Source organism: Hippichthys cyanospilos, chromosome 4 (genome assembly GCF_059441005.1).
Source record: "Hippichthys cyanospilos isolate Australia breed blue-spotted pipefish chromosome 4, RoL_Hcya_1.0, whole genome shotgun sequence".
Classification (NCBI taxonomy): Eukaryota; Metazoa; Chordata; class Actinopteri; order Syngnathiformes; family Syngnathidae; genus Hippichthys; species Hippichthys cyanospilos.
The window spans coordinates 24,577,301-24,599,616 of NC_142372.1; the positions used below are offsets into that span (position 1 = coordinate 24,577,301).

At 37.6% G+C, this 22,316-nt stretch overlaps 1 protein-coding gene across 9 annotated transcripts in view; it reads right to left on the reverse strand.

Moving 5' to 3' along the window:
- The window catches only part of ppfia1 (PTPRF interacting protein alpha 1), a 52,334-nt gene that overhangs the window by 11,168 nt on the left and 18,850 nt on the right, over positions 1-22,316 (reverse strand). For 4 of the 9 annotated variants that reach the window (XM_088412779.1, XM_088412773.1, XM_088412775.1 and 1 more), the window contains exons 6-21: positions 20,740-20,841; positions 19,491-19,724; positions 18,407-18,553; positions 17,781-17,915; positions 13,459-13,542; positions 13,209-13,340; positions 12,558-12,620; positions 12,411-12,487; positions 10,771-10,921; positions 9,253-9,476; positions 8,929-9,160; positions 3,519-3,548; positions 2,471-2,595; positions 2,189-2,361; positions 731-824; positions 357-368 (exon numbers count right to left, since the gene is read on the reverse strand). In XM_088412779.1, coding sequence (XP_088268905.1) covers positions 357-368; positions 731-824; positions 2,189-2,361; positions 2,471-2,595; positions 3,519-3,548; positions 8,929-9,160; positions 9,253-9,476; positions 10,771-10,921; positions 12,411-12,487; positions 12,558-12,620; positions 13,209-13,340; positions 13,459-13,542; positions 17,781-17,915; positions 18,407-18,553; positions 19,491-19,724; positions 20,740-20,841 — 2,015 coding nt within the window. The remainder of the gene's footprint in view (positions 1-356; positions 369-730; positions 825-2,188; positions 2,362-2,470; positions 2,596-3,518; positions 3,549-8,928; positions 9,161-9,252; positions 9,477-10,770; positions 10,922-12,410; positions 12,488-12,557; positions 12,621-13,208; positions 13,341-13,458; positions 13,543-17,780; positions 17,916-18,406; positions 18,554-19,490; positions 19,725-20,739; positions 20,842-22,316) is intronic. The other 5 variants (XM_088412780.1, XM_088412781.1, XM_088412776.1 and 2 more) reach the window with 2 other exon arrangements.

Below are 22,316 nucleotides of genomic sequence, written 5' to 3' on the forward strand. Positions count from 1 at the left end.
GTATAGTTTGCCGTCAGAAGGTGCTGTTCATAATTATTAAACATGCAAAGTTGCACACAGATTGTGAGCAACTGGTAAAGCTTGTAAAAACTTTGTCCTCGTAGTAGTTTCCTAAAGAAGAGAGCAATTGACTGATTATGCATTCTACTGCATGGTCATAAGGAAGAATATTTGGTAATCATGTTCCTTTTGTGAAGAACTTCATGCTTTCGGACCGAAAGACTTGTCAAAATCAGCATACACATTCAGGTTAAGTAAAGAGCAGCATGGAAATGTGATCAGGCATTCAGAAAGACAGCAGGAATGAGGGCACACACGTGGAAAGAAAAAGCAAAAGCAATTATGAATCAACTTACCCGGTCTTTGGACTACACAGAGAATGAGAAGAGAGGGTAATAAACAAAGGGAGAATGGCAAAACAAAAACAACATGAATTGATACTTATTAAAACTACTTAAAAGTGACACAATAGAGTTAAAGCAAATAATAAAAATTAAAACAAGATAAGGGGGTGGGAGGTGACCGCTATGGAAACGCTTGTGTGGAATGGAAAGAATGTAATGATAAACAGATGATGGGAGTTAGCGGGAGCCAGGTAGACAGGCAGTGTCTACATGAACCAGCCTGGAAATGTAGCCTGGGCAAAAGCCTAAGGGTTTTAAAATTAACACAAATACTGTATATGTAAGTGATGAGTGCAATGTAGTCTTTCAACAAGTGTAACACCTACTTCTTCTGTAGTTTTCTGTTCTTTTCTGCAGGGCCTCCCAGGGTGCCCATTCCTAAGCCATCCTTAGGTGAGCTCTCTGCTTCAGGAGTACCAGCTAAAAACAAAAAAACAAGATTTAATGCTGCTAAGGTGGCGTCTAAACGTAGTCGGGATTTTTAAAAATGGGCAGTAAATTTCTTCGGATTGCCCTATCTTCTATACTTGTTTGGGTTTTTTATTTCATTATGTTTTTTATTTCATTATGTGTAGCCACCATGAATAATCAGATTTCCATTATGACTATTTCCCAGGGCACACCGTTTTTTTTTTTTTTTTTTTTTTTTAAATAAACAAAGCTACATGGGCATTTTTTTTAACACATGAAGAGGGGTGAACTATCACACTTTAAATAACCCTGGTGTATTGTAGTACATGTATACAGGGCCTAAGAGCCCTTAATGTTGGCTTAGATCTAGTGCCTAGCATTGAATGCAATATTAAAGAAGCTGGGATAGGCTGATAGGCCAATTATTTAGCATTTTCACTCATCTTTCAAGGCCGATGCTATGTCTGTAAATATGGGTGGTATCATATGAAAGATTGATTTCCATTCCTTACTTTGAATTGCATGTAGGTTATATCTGTGTTGTATGTATATGGATACACTGCCATCCAATGGTCACAGTGATCATTACTGTGTTCAATTGGCTTATATTAGGTATGCATTGGTCAAGGGAGTCAGCTACCACCCCATAAGAAAAAAAAAAAAACATACAAAATGTTATTATTTATTATTATCATTATTACAATTTTAAAGGACGAGAATTCTCGTCCATGGCACTGAAAGAGTTAAACTTGGTGGTTGAACACCTTGTTGCAAGATGAACAGTGAAATGCACAGAATTGAACATAATTAAATGGTTCTGTGGTGACTCATTTTGGACACTGTGCTGCACTCACATAATGATATACACAACAAGATGTTAAGATAGCTGCTAAGATAGATGGCTAATATACCTGATGGAACTACAGTACTATAGTTACATGAAGAATTACTATACAGTACGCTTGGATTATGGCAGTACACTTGTCACAGAAGTTTGGCTACAGCTGCGTTTACTTGGAGAGTATCAAACTTTGAACAGTAAAAAAGCAGGTAGTTTAATATGTCTGAAAAAAAAAAACATTTAAAATAACACTATATATACATATCTAAACCGGAAATTACTGTGTAACGTATGTCTGTCAGGAGTGGCCTAGAAGTTTAATATTGTGCAAAAGAGATTCAGAAAATTGATGGATATACTATACTGAATAAATACATCACTATTGTTTTGTTTGCAAAATACCTAGTACGGCATTTGTGGTAAAGAACAAGCAGAATTCATATTGCCATAATCCAAATTTCATTTGGAAAAAATGGCTGTGATATCAACAAAAACAGGAATTTTTACACTTTTATTTATACAACTAGCTCACCTTGACTGGGAGAGTCCTTTCCAGGAATGCTAGGCCGCCCCTTCTCCTTCTTGCCAAAAAGGCGTCCAATTGAAGACTTAATGCTCTTCTTCTTGGCAGCTTTGTTGAGCGAGTCCTGGCTGCTGTTGCTGCTGCTGGGATTGCTACCCTGGCCATCTTGTACACCAATCAGACTGTAAATGAAAAAAAAAAAAAATAAAAAACGGTCTTGTGCCACACGATTTCATTATTTCATATCAATCTTAATGTATAAAATGTATTTTATGTGACAAGAAGGCTGACCCTCGTATGTCTCTTATGTCCTCATGGCTTGCAGCATGACCTGCTTCCCTATTGAGGCGCATAGAACGCGGTGTTGTGGGGGGTGATGTTTCACACTGAATAGTGGTTTTGTCATCCTGAGCAGACTGTACAAAGCAGAAAAAAAGGGTGAGATCCAGCACTCAAATTTATAGGTGAAATTAACAACATATTTGAATCAAGGGTGTGAAACAACGTCATGCAATAAAATTAACATCAACATTTAAAAGTTCAATTAAAAATGTGACGATGTTGCATTTTTTTTTAAGTGTAATGTACACTACAGGTGAAAGCATCCTTGTAGACCTAGTTATTCATATATAATTTTATACTGTTTAAGTTAATACAGTACGGTGAGATTTGCTTCATTTAACATTTGTAGTCCATTACAGTCAAGAAAGCCTCAAGATAAATACTGTACATAGCAACAACAACAATAATAATAATACTAAATAATAAAATAATTAAAAAAAAAAACATGATGACTACTTTCTTGATGACAGTTGGGTTTGGACAATTATTTGCATGACAAATGTGTACAATGGACCAACGCTATTTGCAGGGGTAGAGACACCCCCCTATCAGAGATGGACACAAATAATTGACAGATTTGACCAGATAGCCTCTATTAATAACATTAACTATACAGTACAACAAATTACGAGAAGAGTAGTTTTATCTTGTTCTTATCGATTTATGGGCAACTGACTGCCATTGATGGCTATAAATGTCAAAAATACCAGGGCTAAAAGAGAATCTGTTAACTGCCATTAACGCTGTATGTGTGAAAGATTCATATTAACTTGGCTGGCAGTGAAATTAAATTGATGGAATGACATAATTGCGAGTTTGTGAACTAAGCAAAGGAAAGACAAAAGGCTTGAAAAAAATGCTGACATGGAAAAATGCAGGGGTTCACTGTAAGTTGATGCAGAACAATGGAAGAAACTAAAGCTAAACACTGTTAGGACAAGAGGTGAGGAAAGGTACTGAAAGAAGACACACTTGGTGAGGCAGGCCTCTAAATTACCTTCCTGCGGTGCTTGCGCAGGTCACTAGGCTGAAGCATGATTTAAAAAGAAAAAAAAAAGTTAGCTGAAAAGCAAGTCAGAAAAGCTGTGGAATAGAGTCATGTGCAAACCCACCAAGGAACAAATAGGTTAAGATTTGCAAGTAGAGACAATGACTAGAATTATGAATAGTAGAGTCACATGTTTGTGACAGGCACACGGCACAACAGGAAAAAAACAACTAAGACCCAAGTTGCAACCAAGCAACAATACAATTGAATAGGTGCAGCAAAGCTAGAAAACAAAAAAATATACTGAATAGGCAAGCAAACTTACACTCACTTGTAAAAAAAATACATAACCAAAAATGGTTGACTAACTGGCTGCTAAATGTGTTATTAGATTTTATACGACAAATTACAGATCTATATGCCAGAGCAGTGAGCCTTTTTCTTCCCACAATCTGCCTTGAACGGGGAGTGCACCCTCCTTCCCCTCCCCCTGCATTCCACAGAGGCCTGGCATTAGCAGAGCAAATAAACCATCATCCTGCCACATTTCTATGGGAGTTTGTTTTGCCCCAAAAGCAAAATACCAAATCATTCATTTCCTTTTCACAACGGACATCATGGGGTCAGGGCATGGAAGAGATTAGTGAGCTATAAAAGGGAAACAGGAAGTGGAAATTGAGGCATGAGCAGAAAAGTAAATTTGATCAATCAAAATGTTTCTTGGTTTAGATAAAAGATAGTTCCAAACATCATCAGTGATGAGTTAATGGTTAATGGTACAAAAATTATAAGCATTTGGTTTTACACTGCAGACAATTATTCCTTAGGTACAGTGGGCCCCCGTGTTACGAGATTAATCCGTTCCGCGGTTGGGCTCGTAAGGCGAATTCACCGTATGGCGGGCAATCCAAACCTATGTTAAATAGGTAATGTGTTTAGAACCCCAGGTAAAAACAAAATTGTACATACATATTAAAAATTGGTACCAAAATAGTATAGTAAGTGCTACATATTTATAATATACATGTATACAATCAGAAACCTTCATCAATAAAAATATAGAACGGATTTATTTACCTTTGAGTGGTGCTTGTCATGCCCATATTCCCGAGTAAGGGTAAACTAGGCTAGCCTAGCTTCGTATTTCTTGATTATCTCCAGCATCGTTTCCATATAATTCATCTTCTTCTCTCTTTAACATCACAAGCAATCTTGGGACCCAAGGCTAACCCTTTCAACTTTGAATTAAGCAGTAAAATGCACTATAAACATGGTTTTGTAACCACTCATGATAGAACAAAGCTTTACTGTTCCGCCATTTTGAAACGAAACGAGTGAGGCCGACCAATAGCAGACCAGCATCTCCATGAGGAGACACCGACCAATAGCAGAGCAGCATTGTAGTGACGCGTTGCATGGATGCCTTGATGGCAACAGAAAATAAGTGCAATTGCCTAAAAATGCCTGCAGATGAAGACAAAGCAACACAAATACAGCCAAACTCCTAGGGTCAAGACAGTTGTACCATAATAGCATAAACAGAGGGTACGAAAAAACTCAGTATTCCACGTCATAACATGAAAAAAATCACAAGCCAGGGACCGTGTAACACGGGGGTCCACTGTACTTTCCTTTTTTTCCCTCAACAATATGATATTCTCCACTCGAAGCAAGGGACTGACAAAGATCCTGAAAAAAAAAAGTTCACTAAAAACAAGCTAAAAAAGAACTAAAGCGAACTAGTGACCCAATTTTTTTTTATAAATACATTTCAGGCTTTAGTTCAACATCTTGATAATCATTAAATTTGTGTGTGGATTACAAGTCTTTTAAACAGCCAGCAATATCCATTCATCCATTAGCTGCTGTTTGGGTTGCAGGGGCAGCAGCTTGCGCAGGGAAGCCCAAACTTCCCTCTCCCCAGCCATTCCATTAAGCTCCTCCTGGAAGATCCCGAGACGTTCCCAGGCCAGTCGAGAGACAAAGTCTCACCAGTTGCTTCCAAGTGGTGTCTAGCCGAGGCGCTTCAGAGTGGCGGGGGTACGACGACGTCTTCCAAGCTCAGCCAGGCTTAGTTTGAGGTGGATGGTCTCCAGGATGTGCGTGGTCGAAACATCCTGCTTTTGCAAGAAACTAGCAGGCATCAAGCAGCTGATTATGTAGCACAGCTGCAGGGGGCCAGTGTAGCAAAAACTCAGATGAATCTCAAAGATGCCAGCATTGCAGATCACCATCAGAGAGACACAAAGCTCATCAGAGTCAGCAACATAAGATCGTGGGAATAAGGAGAACTGGAGGCAAAGACCACCTTGTGGGCAAGGAAACTTTGGCCCTCCAACGTGGACTACTAGTTCAGGTGGGACAACAACAAAATTGCTCAAGTCCATGACATCCAGGTGGTTCCTGAATGAGTGCTTCCTGAAAAGATTCCTCCATGACCTCTATGGTGATGGTCAGCTACTGCCTGACATCACAGACGGGGGCTCAAAGTCATGTCCGGTGGGTGGAGGCTCCAGAACCATCAGAACATCCACTTTGCTAACATAAGTTATCAGCAGTAAGTGGACAGGCCGGAATGTCGAAGTCATGAAGGGCCCAAGGAGTTCCACTGCGAGGTCCCTCTTGTTTTTCACCGGATAATAATATTATTAATAATTACTATTATTTTATTATTTCTCCGTAAACGATCTCACTTTTGAGTAAATGGTAAATGGACATTCACTTATATAGCGGTTTTCTTCCTTAGGTCCTTAAAGCGCTTTACACTAGCGAGTCATTTACCTACTGACGACGCAGCATCAGGAGCAACTGGGGGTTCAGTGTCTCGCTCAAGAACACTTAGACATGGTCTTGATGGTCCGGGGATCGAACCCACAGCCTTTTGGCTGGTAGACGACCACTCTACCACCGAGCCATGCCATCCCCTAAACATGCACAAAAAGTCACCAAATTTTGCACAGTTGTTGGACCCGGCGAAAAACGTTATTTTTCTAAAAATTTTTTTCTAAAACAATTTTTAAAAAGTGGCTCTTGCAGCACCACCTATAGTAGAGAAATTACAGCCAATCCCAGTCAGTTTGACCAAGAACTACGAAGATTTTTTTTAGGCATGTGTACGAAGTCAAGACCTACAAAAAAAGTCACCGCAAGCCATATGCTTGGATGTACAGAAAAAAAGTTCCACATTAAAAAATTCAGAACTTTTGCCCGTTTTTGGACATTTGTAGGTCTCAAACTACTCCTTCTTTCTCCTAAACGGTTGGCCCGATCTTGGGCCAGAAAAAGAGTATATATGTATGACAAAAATGCTGACGACTTTAAACACACAGATGGAAATCTCTAATACTGTATGTACACAATGATGTGATCATGACTTGAGCTAATAGGCATGATTTCTAAGACGTGTATCTCAAATAAATCAAGCGTGAACAGGCACAACGGTTTTTCTCCACTCAAAATGTCCATAATTTGATAATCCCAGTCATCTAATCATATCTTCTTTAGAAAAAAAAAAAAAGGAAAACTCACAAATTCAGCCAGGATATGACATTTTTAAGTCACATTCTGATAGATAAGATCAAACAGCACAGTTAAAGCAGACAGAAGTACTTAGAGCTGCACTTGCATATTTTGTTTAATCAATAAAGCAGTTTGTTTCTTTGCAACACTGTACTCTCGTTGCTTTATCTTAAAAATTAAACCCTAACACTTCAGGTGTGTGCACTACTTGGAAAAGCGACAATGAGATGAATCCAAAAGTATTGATTGGTGGTTGACTTATAAGCGAGGTCGACTTGTACTCAGAGAAATAAGGTACATCTAAAGGAATAAATACATAATATTACTATAACACTATGCTGGGCTTATAAACAGTTATATAGTATAGTTATATAATATCAAGTTACGACAACAACAAAATACAGAAGTGAAGGTAAAACGCTGTGAATAGTTTGAGTTGCTGTGGTAGACAGTCTACATTTAACAAATGTAAATGAATGCTAAGCTTTTAATTGCTAAATATTTACTAACTCTTACTGGTTGTTTCAAAGGGACAATGTGTAAGCTTTAGACTGTTTTTCATTAAAAATGAATACATTAAATGACTATAAATGTCAAAAACTTGCAATAAATGTGTCCTTAATGACCAACAGGCTGTTTTAAATATAATCATCGGTCTAGTTATCATTAAATGATATTGTTATAGCTATGGACAATGGTAAATGCAGCACCTCCTGCTGTCCGTAATGAAAAATGGTCTAAATCTTACACGTTGTCCCTTTAAGCAAATAAAACTTTATTATTCAGCGTTAGCATTTACACTGGCAATTCTTCATTTTCTATACTGCAATAGTTTGATACGCGCATTAATTCAAAGGAAAAAAAATAAAACAACATCAGAGGAAAGAAAAAAGAGGTTGTCTCCTTAGGTGTGTAAATCCCATGTTTCTAACATAAACATAGAATAAATATCTGGTAGACCAAAGTAAAAAGAAAAAGTTAAGAAAAAAATCCACTAGTAAATATTCATCCATTTGTTTTCTTCACAAGGGTTGCAAATATGCTGCAGCCTATTCCAGCTATCTGGGCAGTAGGTGGAGTACACCCTAAACTGGTTGCTAGCCAATCGCAGGGCACACAGACACACATTCATACACAAAACACAACTAATTTAATTTAAATTGAGAAAAGTGTCCAATAGACCTACCATGCATGTTTTTGAAATGTGTTAGGAACCCAGCAGACCAGGAGAAAATATACAGTACGCAGATTCCACATATGAAGATGAAGCCAGAAGTGAATGCACAACCCCTGCACTGCGGACATGCTAACCATGCTGCATGCTCACCATGCAGCTCTATTTAGTAAATATGCCCATTTTAAATAAAACAGTAAGTTTGTAATTGTAGAGTTGACTTCCCCTTAAAGGGACACTGTGTGAGATTTAGACCGATTTTCATTAAAAACGAATAAATGATTATACATTTCAAAAACTTTCAAATAAAAGTTTACGACCAACATTATGTTTTAAATATAATCATAGGTCTAGTTTAGACTATATTACATGAAGGTTGGCACTCCTCCGGAGACTGCCATATCTGTTATAGCTGCAGTCAATGGTAAATGCAGCACCTCCTGCTGTCCGTAACAAAAAATGGTCTAAATCTTACACATTGTCCCTTTAAAAAAGATTTTGAGGTGACTTTCTTTGGTGTCTTAAACACTTTTAAGATCAATGGCGGTTACTGCATAAAGACAGAAGCACTGCATGGACAAAAAAAGAGGTAAGCTGACGTTCAAAAACTCTAAATTGTTAATTAAGATGAATAATGGATGGTTCAAAAAGTATCACAGATGGTGTGATAATCTTTTTGGTTAAATCATAAGAAAGTTGTCAAAATAATCTCAGGCGAAGGCTTACCAAGGTCATGACACCCATCCGGTCTAATTCTCTATGGGGGCTATGAGGAATACGTCTCGGTGTTGAGTGACCAGAGCCCGGTGGAGAGCTGCCAATAGGAGAGCCTGCACACAGTGAGGCCGGTAAGGAGCTCAAGGAACGGAAACGTCCGCCAAGGCTGTCACCGCTGCCAACCCTGGACTCAATTTCCTCAGCGCGGATGGCTGTGTTTTCCTTCTCTTCTTGAATCATTCTGAAGGAATAACGTATGCAACATTTCCTTAATAAATTATACTGCAACAAATGATATATTTGCGGTGGCTGTTTGTGCTTTGGCCGTAGTACCTAATTTCATTGTTGATAGCGTCAAGCTGCTCCTGCAGCATTAAAGCCAGAGTTTGCGCATCTGCCTGACCACCAGGGGATAGAAGGTCAACAGAGCTGAAGATAGTTTCTCGATCATCCTCCAGGTCTGAAGCATCCATGTCACTTTCAAAAGCCTGGGCCACATTAGCAAGCACATTGGCCTGTTGGACTCGTTCCCATTCCTGCTCATTGAGAGTCTGCACCTTAATTGAATAACAACAAATATTATAAAAAAAGAATGACAGAAGAGATTCTAAAGTAAAGAGGATACTTTATTAGGCATTAATAACAGAAGGTTTTTTTTTTTTTGCCCCTTCATTGTGACTTACATGACGCTGATATCCAAAGGTGGAAGCAAACAAAGACAAAACATATTATTGAGACCAACTTCCATTCAGTTCAGTTGGCATGCCCACAGCCTCTGAGAGCTGTAGGAAAGTCGCTTAGTTTTCACCACTTTACAGTCTGTTGCCTTTTTTTTTGTTTGTTCAAATTCAGCAGGCTTTTAACGTAGGATATAGGTATCGAGTATTTTTTGTTTTCAGATGCCCTACAAAAATTTCAAATCAAATATCTGTAAATGATTTACATAAAAATTAAAAGTTAGAATTATAACTACCATAACCTTGCCAAAAACATTTCCTCTTGATTATGGATGACCAACTTTTATCAAATTTTGAAGATGAACATCTTTTTTTAACTTCAAACTGTGCTTAGCAGCACACTATTTCCCCCTCCTCTAAATCTCATCCCATAAATGTTGGTCTATGAGACAAATTATCCGGCTGAAAAATCTGATTTGAGTCAGCATGGTGATCAGTAAGAACAACAACTGTGTCAGGCTCTTAGCATCAAGTGTGCAATTATTTCGATCTATCACCCCAGGGGATTTAACAGCTAACAGCTAATTTATGCTAGACAGAGCTTTAAGGGAGTCAACGCCATTAGTAAACACTGGAAACAGGGGTGACATATGTCAATATCGCCATACTAAATAGTTTCTTAGCACCCTTAACTGGCAACTGAAAATGATTTGAGAAGGTTGAGAGTCACGCTATTATGCTATGACATACTGCCAGGAACAAATCAAAATAAAATCGTACCAAGGTATTCTTATCGAAATCTTATTTGGTAAACTAAAGGTCTCTTTTTCTGGATGCTTTACTGTTATGCAGAGCATTAGCAATTGTGGCTGCCATTGACTGCTTGACATTTTTTCTGATGTGTACACGGGTGACCAGGTGTCCGAAGCAAGAAAAAAACACTTCAAGCAATATTTTTAATTGTGGTACTCTAATTACTCAAGGGCTTGTTTCACCCCTACTTGTAACACGCACTTTAGTTTGTTGGATTTATACATTTACATCAAATAACAGGTACTTTGAATATATATAACCGAACAAGGGGTGAGTAATTAATTCACCAAGTGATCCATTATTCATTAAATTAGTCAGTATCAAATTAGCATATGCTTAAATTCATAAGAGGACGATTCACCTTTGATGGTTCATCTCTAAGCGCTGCTACTCTTCCTTTTTGGGGCCGCCTCAGTACAAGTGCGCTGCCATAGTGGTCTGAGTTACTGTCCATCATAGAGGAAGCAGACACTGGATACCTGAAGTCTGGGGTGCTTCCCAGTTGTGATCGTCTAGCAAAACAGACCCAAACAAAGCCAGAATCATGAATTACAGTGGAACCTTTAGATACTAATTCAATCCGTTCTGGAGTGCAGTTTGTATTCTGAATCATTCTTGAAGTGAATCACATTTTACATGTAAAATGCCTAATTTGTTCCAAGCTTGAAAAAAACGCTATATTAAATTTTACCATTTAAAACCGCGATGTTCGGTAGATGTTGACAAAAAATGACAGAATATGTCAGAGAAATCTCAGAAAAGAAGACTAGGACAAGCCTAGCTGCTTAAACAGCAAAAAGAGTAACTCAGACCAGCCAAGATTGACTTTTCTATGCCGGACATAGGGAAAAACCGCTTGGGCAAATGTAACTCGTGGGTCTTCCAACGCGTTTTTCCACTTGCCCAGCCGTTCCCCCCGGCTTTTATTGAATAGAAGCATAGCAGATTACAAGACACAACAAAAGAGCCAGCCGGGCGCCACCGGCAGCTGGGCCAAGGTCCCGGCTCACACTTTCGTGCGTCAACAGTTCTATCTAAGGACAGGGTCAAGATGAACTAGGATTGCATAAATGGGTAACAATGAACTAAGAACATAATGATAACAACCTAATATATGATTCCCTTCACAGAATACCAGAAAAAAAATGGCTGTAAACAATAATTCTACTTGAACTTTATTTCATTTCAAAAACTGAAAACACTGAACCTTAAGTTTTCATCAAATTTTTCTTTGAAAAAAAATGGCTGTAAACAGTAGCTTAAATTCCACTTGAACTTTATTTAAAAAAAAACACTGAAAATGTTGAAACTTTAATTTATCATCTTTTTCCTCAAAATATAAATGACTGTAAAAAAAAAAAAAACACAAAACATTGTAATTCAAATTTTTCATCAGATTTGACAATTGCAACAATCGATGGACCAAAAGTGAGATTAAACTAGTCCACCCAAAAACTGCCTCCTGGCCCAGGCTTTTGCATCCACATCACTGAAAAGTTCCCTCTTAGCGCTTTATGGGAAGTGTTGAGCGGTAGCGCGTTAACACATTAGCGCTTTAGCAAGTTAGCCTTGAAAATCTAGAGGTAGGCCTACTTACTGCCATGTCCTTTTGCCTGCGTTGTCTTCAGATTACACACTCATAAGATCGCCAATAATGAAGCTGTCCTAGAAAGTTGTACACTTGTGTGGTGTACTGTACAGCACAGCCAATAGGACAGCAGGACCATGAACGTGAGAGATTCTGACCGATGGGAGAGCAGGATACCAGTGCAGTGGTACGGCGTGTTAAATGTGTGCATGAATTTCAAGCTTTCTCTTGGCGCATGCAAGTAATCGCTCGTATATTGAATTTTTTTCTCGTATTAAGAGGCAAAAATGTGGCCCAATTTTTACTCGTATAGTGAATATTTCGTGTGCAGAGCCGTTCGAAAATTGGAGGTTCCACTGTATTGTGTTTATGCTTTACATTTAATATGACTGATATTTAACAAACCCACTCACCCATGTAGTAATGAGTTGCTTCTACTGTCATGCTCATTTTCAGCCCTCAACGTTTCAATCTGAATCAAAAGTTGTTCCTACAAAATAGGACATTCATTACATTTTAAGAGGGAGAAACATTTAAGCTTTTAAAATACACTCTTTCACCTTTTCATGGTGAGACTCCTCAATCAGTTTCTTGGTGTGCTCCAGTTCCCTTATGAGAGCATTCTGAAGAGGGAGAAACATTAAGACACAGAAAATGATGTGCACAAAAAGTAACACCTGAACAAATGGACAGACATCCAGTATAATCACTTTCCTACTGAATGGCAAAAACTTGCGCAGGGAGCGGATGTTTTTTTTGTTTGTTTGTTTCAGCGCACACACCTTCGCCAACAGTTTTAATAGGCACAAAACGTTTTTGTTGTCACAAGTAATGTCCAAATCCTACTTGCAACAAGAAAAACTATTTGCAAAGAATAACTGTTAATAACATCTTTGCGACAGTTTACCACCTTGAACAAACCCTGATGAATAACCAACACTGCTCCCCTGCAAAACTTTGCCACCTACTGGGACATAGGCTTGTAATAATTTGTTCATTTATTTGAATCATCTGCAAGTGAAAAAAAAGACCAGCAGAGAATCATGCAAAGACAGCCATGGCTAAATAATTACGACTGCACAGTTTGCCATCATGATGAGTCAGAGAAAGATGACAAAGACAATGATGATTCTTCATTAGAATTTCAGTATATCTGGTGGACTGGAGAAAGGATATGATGAATTGCAACACCACAAATGGCTAATAAATACCTTGTCCTCGAGAGCAGACATCCTCTCTTTAAGGTGAAGCTGGAGTCTCTCGTTGGATTCAGACAGGAGCTTGTCCACTGTGTCAGAGAGACGCTTGTTGTGCTCCTCATTCATCTTTTCTCTTTGCCTTGCCTGAAAGAAAAATAAAAACTCAAAATGTGGATCTATTTCCCTGGAATACTGTACTTAAGTATGTTAGAGATTGGCTCAAGTTCATACTTTTGGACATCCCAGCATGCCCTATTCTTACCCTGAGTAGTTCCTGGTTTTTCTCCTCCAACTGGGCCTCAAGCTGCCTCAAACTCTCTTCCACGTTACCATGTCGTTCCTCTGCCTGAGCAAGACAGAAGAATAAATGTGTGTTGTCTGTGTACTTCACTTCAGGCTTTCCATATTCAATTCTCTCCAAAGTAATGCATACAGCTAGGTTTTGATCTCTCGCAGTAAATAGTCATCCTTGAGAAGGTTATGGGACAAAACTGAAGCCCTTCAAAAAGATGAAGCCATCAACAGAAAAAAATATGCGGCATGTAGTATGTATCTATACAAACATCACCTACAAGCAGTGACAATGCACAAATTCAGAACAAAGAAAGAGCCAAATAAAAGGTAGGCTGCCAGCAGACTGGCCAGGTGGGAGGCAGCCCACTGGGGAAGGTGTCGGGTGACAAGCAGCATCCTTACGGACCTCCTCCCGCTCTGATAGTTAATGTGGACCCCCTCTGGAATTTTCATGATATGAAGTTGGTACCAGAATTTCTTGTGTGTGAAACATATTTATACTTTACAAATTTGGGACAAAGATTACTGCAATAAACATATTTACCTAAATCTTTAATTACTAAACCTTATATAGTACATGTACTGTTATCCCTTCCTGTTTGCATTTCCTGGCCGTAGTGGTGAATATAGAGGGCTGAGGCTGCCCTCAAGGTGATGACCCTCGGATGTCAACCTAGAGTGGAGCACTTAGCTGACCAAACAGACTAACAAAGAAGCAGAGTTTACACTCCAACTTCCAATTTATTACAAAAGCAATTTAGGTAACCACTTTTTTTCATCTTCCTTGTCCTCTCTCTGCTTCTGCCGCGCTTTCGAGTTGCTTATTTCGACCCTCTTTATATTAGAAAAAAGTATTACATATGTCGTTGCAACCTTTATTTTAAAGCAGTGGTTCTTAACCTTGTTGGAGGAACTGAACCCTACCAGTTTCATATGCTCATTCACCGAACCCTTCTTTAGTAAAAAATGCTTTTTTTTTTTTTTTTTTTTTACTAGTGCACGAAATGAATTGTGCATTATCAATGACTGTGCCCACTAACTGCAGACTGGACTGAGGGGTGGACCTCTGCGGCGGAGGCTCCACCAAACCCCTGAGACCGACTCACCTAACCCCTGGGGTTCGATCGAACCCAGGTTAAGAAACACTGTTTTAAAGGATTCTCACAACGCTTGGCTGTTTTATGATAATACAGTGGCTTGACAGGCAGCACATTCTTCTGTATGTCTCATTGTGCTTCTGGGCCAAAAAGCCCCCCCAAAAAGATTTTATTTCACAGTTATTGCCTGGTCATTGTGTCTATTCTACCTAGGTCATTTTACTCTTCCCTGCCTGAAAGGAGAAGTGACGAGTACTGCAATCCTAAGTAAGCTGCGCAAGTCAGACTCTGTCTCTCTCACTGCAGTTGGACGCATCTAGACACATGAACGACATACTGTAGCCCAGATGTGTATTTTTATTCGCATGGTTACTAAACTGTGATATCACTAAACATTGTTTGGTGATATCATTTGAAAAGAGGAGATATTAATTATTATATTGGTGCTGATTGTATTTGCCGCCCCTCACAACAAAATTGAGTACATCCTCATCCCCATTGATCATAGTCTATTATTGAATAAATTAAAGAGATAAGACATAAGAGGTGTAACGTAAATGAGTAAAAAGTATTTTTAATAATACCCAGTATGTGCAACTCATCTACATATAAACAAATCAATTGAAGAATAGTCATAGGGCTTAACAAAGGACTGTGCTAGGTCCTAAACTATTTGTATTATATTATTATATATTATTAATTTATATATTATTATATTATCATTTATATTATTATATGAATAATACTCACATTGTTTCAATATTACTTAAATGTGCCCGACTTGCTGATGACAGAACGCTATACTGCTCTGGAGAAAATTTGGAACAGCTTCTGGGTATTGTGGAAAATTAATTGATTGTATTTGAAAAATGGTTTGACAGAAATAAATCACTAAACAAATAAATGAGGATGTTTTTGGCACTAGACAAACTAAACTCCAAGTCAAAAATGACAAGTTCAAATGAAATAGAAAGAGCGTTTGAAAATTAATTTCTTGGAGTAGTAACTGATGCTAAATTATGTTGGAAGTCTCACTTTGATCATGTCAAAAAAAAAATTTAAAAAATGAAAGGCATCCAGTATGTCTTGCCCCACTGTTATTGCCATATCTGACTATTGTGTTGAAATATGGGGAAGTATCTATCAAATATAGATTTCCTTTTTCTACAAAAATCAATGAGAATTATTAATTGAGCAAAATATATAGAACCAACAAATTTATTCATCCATTCAATATAATGTGTTGAAATTTTATGACGTGGTTAACTTTAAAACAGCACAAATAAATACAAAATGCATAATAACCCACTCTGCCCAGTGGTACAAAAAGTCTCTACAAATCCTCAAAACACGAACACATGTTAAGCCAAGATAGATCCGTTTTTACTCCTTCCAACTCCTTTTGGAAGCATAAATTGTGCTTAATGAAGTTTTATTATGATTGCTTCTATTTTACTTTTGCTTTTTAAGAACTTGAGAATTTTTTTTTCTTCAAAGCACTGTATTCCTATGGATTATTTATGTATGATTGTTTGGCTTATTAGCCGGGCTAAATTCAGTAACAGAGCTAAATATAAAAGAGTGGATCCGAGAACAGGTGAAAGATTTGGTGCCCCTGAAAAAGTCAGTCTACCTTTGGAGTCCCAGAGTTTTTAAAGCCGCATAGACCACACTAAATTTATAAAGGAATTGATGAAGGCAAAGGAATGAAGACCACAGAAAAGCCAAACTTTACAGAGACAGTAAAATGCATGTGTTTAAGAACATCTTGATGAAATAGTTTCTAGTACACTATAGAACGATGATAATATTGCAAGTCATTACTATCAACACCTAAACGGTTCATTGTACAGCAATGAATTAAAAAAAATAAAAATAAAAAAATAGCTATGCGCACATGAAATACATAAAAAATATATAACAGTTACGTGTGCAGAAATATGTACAGTGTAACAGTAATGTGATTAATGGGGGAAATGCCAATGCTTCCTCTCTACTACAGTCAAGCCCATAAATAGACAATTTTCAGCATTCCAGCTCCGTACAACACCACAATGTATTTGAAAAGAAACAATTGTTTCATTTCAAATCCATGTGCTTACAGTGGAGAATGAGCTTTAATTTTAGGGGATTTGCATCTGCTGTAGGGTTTCTTTTTGTAATGCAACTGTGGAGCTGGTAATTCAGTGCATTACAGAAAAAAAAATCTAAAAGACAAAATAAAGTTAGAAAACCTTCCACAGGGAAATAATTTGAGCCAAAACTAATACTCAAACGGTGTTAAGCTGCCAGTCTACTTCTGAAAAAGCTGTCTAAGAAACAGGTCGTAACTGCTGTATAAATACAAATGCCCAACTATTCTCAAATCAGTCCTCGAAATTAATACTATGATACAATATTGAGAACTGCACTGAACACATTTAACTACAGTGGATGACATTCCTGCCTTACGTTTTTTTCACTTTACAATGTGCACTGCAACATTTTTTTTTTAAACGGCATTTTCCCCGCTTTATGACATCAACAACTGTCATGACCTTAGGGGTTGGCAGTGTTTTATGTTGCTCTGCCTCCATTATCAGGCATTTTTAGGTAATTGCTTTTAATTTCTGTTCACATCAAACAACGCATCACCTAGATGCTGGTCTGCTATTGGTCGGCGTCATGGTGTCACTAAGGTGCGGACATGCAGAGACTTGATCCTAGTGTGGGTGCTTACAACTTCGTATTCATTGCACATTTTAGTGCTTAATTCTAACTTTAATAGGTTAGCCATGGGTCCCAAGATTGCGAGTGATGTTAAAAGGAGAAGATGATTAGTATGGAAACAAAGCTGGAGATAATCAAAAAATATGAAGGCTAGGCTACCCTCTCTAGAGAATATGGCCATAACAAGCTCAAGTCACATCACTCAAAAGGGAAATAAATCCTATCTATATTTTTAATTTATGATGTTATTTAATTGTATACATGAATATTGAATATAAGTATCGCTTACTATACAATTTTGCTACCAATTTTTCATACGTATGGATAATTTTTATGTTTTTTACCTGGGGTTTTACACGCATGAGCTAATTACCATAGGTTTCTATTGCCCGCCATACGACGATTTCACTCCTGGAACGGATTTTTCGAATAGCGGGGGTCCACTGTACATGACAAACTCCAAGTGATGGGGAGATGCTAATACCTTTGTGAGGGCAGCTACCCTTTGTGCTAGCTCAGCCTCCACTTCTGGCAGAGTCTCTGCTTTGCGGATAGTCTGCTGCAGCTTCTGCTCAGCTAGTTCCAGTTTCTCCTGAAGCTGTCTGTTTCTGTCTTCAGTCTATGTAAGAAGGAAACAGTCACAGCAATAATGTTGAAGACACTTCAATGGTAAATCTGGACTAGTAGCTTAATATTATAAACATCACGCAAAAATAAACAACACTCAAAAAATATGATGAGAGTATTATTTTTAATGTATAAAAAACAGTTGGAATTAGGTCATAAAGATTTCAGGCAATCTGTTGACGTTCGACTTTGATGAAAAACTCTTCCTACTTGATTCTTCCATTGTTTTTTATGTGCACCGCACAACAAACCATATTAAAATCCAGTTGCACGCTATGCTTTTACAAAAGTCACATTTGAAAGTGACGTCGGAACAGCACATACAACAGCAAATAAAAAGTAGTGAGTTTGTTTAGAAGACTCATAATCCACACATAAATTTGATATTGCAAAGATGATGAACTAAAACCTGAAATGTATTTAAAGTTAAAATGTTAAAATGCTGCCGCACACATCAATATATCGTTCAGCTGTGTAACTTACTTGTCGAAAGAGAGACTCCTTGTTAGCAACTTCATTCTCCAGCTTGTCATTCAGGTCGTGGACCGACGTAGCCTCCCGCTGAGCTGCCAGGTAGCGTTTCTCTAAAGTGGTGATTCTCTCTTCCATATCTTCTTTTTGGGCCATAGACTATATATAGCACAAATACATACATCCCATTTTTAATCACAAACTCCCATTAGTGCACAGATGTCTTTAGTTTTAGTTGACTTCAAGTCAAAACTGTGAAATGATTCTAACTGCACCAATCTTTGCTTTTAAAATGTTTAAATTGTTCTACCCTTTTTGATGAAGCAATGTTAATAATGGCTGAACAAGCATGGCATTTTTGGTACTATATCTCCTGAAAAGTAATGATTTGAGATATGAAGATTGTGCTGCAGCGACACAATAATTGAAAATTGTGTCCTAAACAAAACAACAAGCTTCTCTCAGTGCTCAGATGCATGATACTAGGGATGATGCAGGCAGATTATCAGGACCAATATGCACTTTTTTTTTTATTTTAATTAATCTCACAGTTGATAAACTCCGTCATTATGCCTAATGCATCCTTGCATTTCTGACAGTTGGAGTTTAGCGCCATCACTGTGCCGCTCACAGCAGCATCTGACTGTTTAGCCATTAAGAGCCTAGTCTTGAATGCCCGCTAGACTTCTAGTGGGGACTAAGCATGAGTCGATAACCTGATTGCTGATACATCGTGATTTTAAATGTCACGGTTATTTAAAAGCCCTCCAAAACTGGAGGGGGGGGTTCTATTAATCATACATTTTCCCCTTTTATTGCAATAAATATTCCTTGATCCTTTGAAATGAATATCGGCTTTAAATATCAAGTATCATCAATGAAAAAAAAACAAAACATATCAGTCAATCGCCACATGATACCACTGCAAATTTCTTCTTTCTGGCTTAATCATAAAGTATGCATATGTACTGTATTACATTTACATTTATATATAAGAGTGAAAGAAAATGAGGAAAAAATTGAATGTCAAAGTATTACAAATTATATTGATGTAAAATCAAAAAATAAAAGAGAGCCACTTCAATATAACACTTACTTCTCTGAGGTCTCTCTGTAATCGTGTATTCATGTCTTCAGACTTGATGAGGTCTTTTTTGGCTGTGTCCAGATCTTCCTCCAACTCACTGATTCGAGACGCCATTGCAGCCATGCGCTCTTTCATCTGCCCCAGATCATTGGTCTGTCGGTCCACCATATCCTGGAGTTCTCCAACTTTGCAAAAACCAGGACCAGACTCATCCTCCTGACTGAGTGATCCATCAGATGACCGCTGTGGATGATTAACAATATGATACTATAAGTGTATTTTAAAACTACAGATGCAACTCCGGGTGAATATCAAACACATTGGTAAAAACTATCTTATTAACCATGACTTTGTATTGGTAAATATTTTGGTGTGATTGAAATCATACTGCATGTTTTTCGATGCTGCTGTCTTAAACACACCTGCTTCAAATGAATAGGATCATTTTCAAGCTCCTTGTTGTGAACTCATCATTTGAATTAAGTTTAGGCTTTTATTTGAAAAATTTATTTCAAATTTTGGATAGAAAATTAATAATACAAATAAAGCAGTTTAAAGTTGAATTGGTCAAGAAGTTGAAATATGAACTGGTCAAAAAGTGTGGGAATTGGGAGGCTGGAATTTGGTTTTTTTTCTGAGTCCTGTTTTAAAATTTTGAAAGAAGAAAAGAAATTTGATTTAGTCAAACAGTTTAAATATGGAGTGGTATAAATTGGCCAAGAAGTGAGGGAATTATAGGTACAAACCCCCAAATAAATTGTTTTGCCTTTATTTTGTATTTATTGTTTTTGAGGAGTTTGGGCAGGGTGGAATTGTGGAATGGGATTACAGTATAGTATATCCAAACAGAGAGTTACAGCTATAATGGTGCAAATCGAGCAAAAGTTGTGGAAAATTAGGTGCCCCCAAGATGCATTATGTTCTTCAAGCAGAGTTTTATCAAATTTCAGTGTAATATTTATTATTCATAGTTTTGACTTGCACTTTTATATTCCTACTACATGAATAATAAGGTATGTCTAATTTATCTAAACACCTGTAATCAAATACAACTTCATTTGTCCATGTCCAATTGTTACAGAAAAGAGAAAATGATTTACAAACTACAGGTTATGTAAAACAGCATTCTCACATTGCTGTAATAAATGGGCACACAACAATTCATTTTATAAATTAACCAGACGGATAGTTACTGTTTGTCACACACTGGACTTCTCACACACTTTTCTTTCAATCATATGCAAATTGGTAATCTCACTTTTCCATTCGTGCTTGGTGTATTTTCAGAATTGTGGTTGACCTCACTGGTTCCATCTGCCAATCCCCTCTTCTGGCAGCTCTGCTCCCTGAAGTAAGCCAACTGCAGATATAAGGTTGGTTAATACAGAGTTAAGTCATTCATTGATTTATTCATTCATCAGTCAACACTAAGACCTTACAGTGACAATATGTAAGATTTAGACCGTTTTTCATTCAAAATTTACAAATAAAAATTTAAAAAACTTGCAAATAAATGTGTTATTAACGACCGACAGTACTGTATGTTTTAAAAATAGTCATAGGTCTAGTTATCAATAAATTACATTACATGGGTGATGGCACTTCTCCGGAGGTTGCAAAGTCTGTTATAGCTATGGACAGCCGGAGGAGTGTGTACTGTATTGTTGCATTTACTATAATGCCTCTAAAGCTCTCACGGGTGCATGCGAAAAATGACACATACTTTCTTTAAAGTATATCTATTGATCATAGTACTAGGAATAGGCCAGGTTGGAGCTACATCGTGACTTTAAAGATCATGATTATTTAAAACTGTCTATATCTGTCAATACTGGTAAGTTCTTTTCCCTCCTGTGTCATCTGCCTGAAAGGGCAACTGCAGTGTGAAGAACCCTCCTCTCATTGTGTATCATATGACAGTCCTTCTCTGTTGCCAATCACATTGTCCTAGTTTCTTTGCTTCAGTACCACTGTAAATTTGCTATTGCAGCTAACTACTGCAAGTAACGTGGCTAACAGGTGATCATACTTACTTTGATCAAGCATTTTCTGTGATATTGCTCAAGCTTGTACACCGGCAGTCTATCAAGCGGGAGTATGGGTAAACAAGGCGACCCAATCGAACGCTTCCTCCCGTCCAAACAAAGTCAAATGTCTACAAAGTTTTGGACTTTTGAAAACGGACAGGTGATATTGCGAGTAAGCTACGATCTTGCAGTGCGCGAGCTAGACAGACCGAGAGAGATAAAGAGCGAATGAGACAAACATAGCGAGCGTGTTTATGTAAACATGCGGATGCATGAATGGACTCCTGTCAATATGAAATGACCAATTCCACAAACTATTAAAATAGACACAAAACAGTTGGGAGTGATAGTATTTTTTTTCCAAATCACTATTTTTTTAAAATACTGTTGCGCTGAAGCTTTGTACATTTTTTACTAAGTGCCTATATTTCAATTTAAATTGGTGTGTTCAATCCGAAACAATTTATGCATATTACTGTTGAGCAAAACCTGTTTTGCTCACTAAAGGTTTGTTTTGAATTTATCTGCAATATTTATTTTAATTTAGGGTGGTAAATGCTTGTTATTGTAACAAATGCTGTATTATATATTGAAAAATAAGTTTTTTAATGTGGAAAATGGCTATTTAGCAAAAACAATTTAAAATTATATATTTTAGAGTGGTAATTTTGTATATTTTAGAGCGGAAATTTTGCATACTGTCAGAAGCGCATATCGTCCCATGCGTAGATCATGCTATCACACATGTCCATATATAAACACACACACGCATGCGCACACACACACGGCTTTGAGGGCAAACGTGGGT